This window comes from Aplysia californica, unplaced genomic scaffold (assembly GCF_000002075.1).
Source record: "Aplysia californica isolate F4 #8 unplaced genomic scaffold, AplCal3.0 scaffold00194, whole genome shotgun sequence".
Classification (NCBI taxonomy): Eukaryota; Metazoa; Mollusca; class Gastropoda; order Aplysiida; family Aplysiidae; genus Aplysia; species Aplysia californica.
In genome coordinates, this window is record NW_004797464.1 from 1,185,823 (window position 1) to 1,187,079 (window position 1,257).

A 1,257-nucleotide genomic window follows, 5' to 3' on the forward strand; every position below is an offset into this window, starting at 1 on the left:
CGTGTGTGTGTGTGTGTGTGTAAAGGAAAAGGAGGGGTCCAAGTAAATTTTGAACAAACAAATGGGCTAACGCCAACAGCCATAGAAAAATTAAGGTAGGGAAAAGGGCTTACTGAAGGACGAAGGGCTGCCCTCACAAGGCCTGGGTTTAAACCCGTTCCTCTCGGCGTCCACAGGCGACAAAAGAGTTGTCACCTTTTCTACAAAAGCAGATGCTGCCCTACTTGCAGCGGCACTGGAATTCCCTTTTCGTCTCTCGACTGCTACGTTGTCCAAACACTTGATGGTACTATCCGAAGAACTACCGTCACTTTGGCATTCTACTCGGGCGAGAGGAGCGCGTAAACCGGAGTGACCAGTGGAGTCGCCCTTTGCCTCCTCTGAAGAAACCCCCACCACACTTAAGGGTGGGTTAGAACTCTTGGAAGAAAGGGAGGAGGAGGAGGAGGGCTTTGAGGTCTGGCCGGTGGACGTGTTCCTCTCTTCAATAACATCACCGGGTGTTGATGGAATGCGTTTCGAACATCGGGCGCCCTCGTCCATGTTTAAAGCCGCAAACTTAGCCGCAGTGTGGGCTTCTTCGTGCTCAGATGCGATGAGCGGGTCTTTGTCACTACCACGCCCATTCAGATAGTCGCCGTGCCGCGTAGACATCGTGAAGAGCGAGGCAGCAAAGGAGGGAATTTGAGAGGGGTTTAAGGGGAGATGGTTTTGTCTTTTAATTCCTTCGAGGTTCACCTCAGTGTCAGGCCGTGAGGACTAAAGCTGTGATATGGGACTTCACAATTTTAAATATATGGTAACAACGAAATAAAAGAAACTTTAAAATAATCATTTTTTTAAAATACATTTTAAAAAAGGAAGTGGAAGAGTAGGGAAACGCACTTGCGTCGTAAATGGGACAGGAGAGGCAGATTATTGTATCCTATCAATTTTCCTGAACCGTTATCTTTACTCAAATAAGCTGAGATCCAAAAGGATTTCAAATTTTAGTCTAAAACAAAAGCATGCCTTATATTTCACTTAAATACTTTTTTTTTCTCCCTAAAAGTCACGTTCACATTAAAAAGACCCACACACATGTAAAAGAACAAATCAAAATGTTCGTACGCAACACAAAGATAACCCGTTCCGACATTTGAACAAGAATTTAAACTAAAAACAAAACGCCACAACCACCAGAAACAGAAGTAATAATCGACTGATGTAAGGAATCCGTTGTTTAACACAGTGATACGTTTTTCTCGCAGTGTAATT

The 1,257-nt window shown here is 44.3% G+C and overlaps 1 protein-coding gene across 1 annotated transcript in view; it reads right to left on the reverse strand.

The window, feature by feature from the left end:
* Positions 1–741, reverse strand: part of LOC101854498 (S-adenosylhomocysteine hydrolase-like protein 1) — a gene marked incomplete in the record, with an annotated part of 113,884 nt that extends 113,143 nt beyond the window's left edge. Inside the window, 1 exon segment of the mRNA XM_035969916.1 lies at positions 114–741. Within this exon segment, the coding sequence (XP_035825809.1) occupies positions 114–654 (541 nt within the window).
* Between the last annotated feature and the right edge of the window lie 516 nt (positions 742–1,257).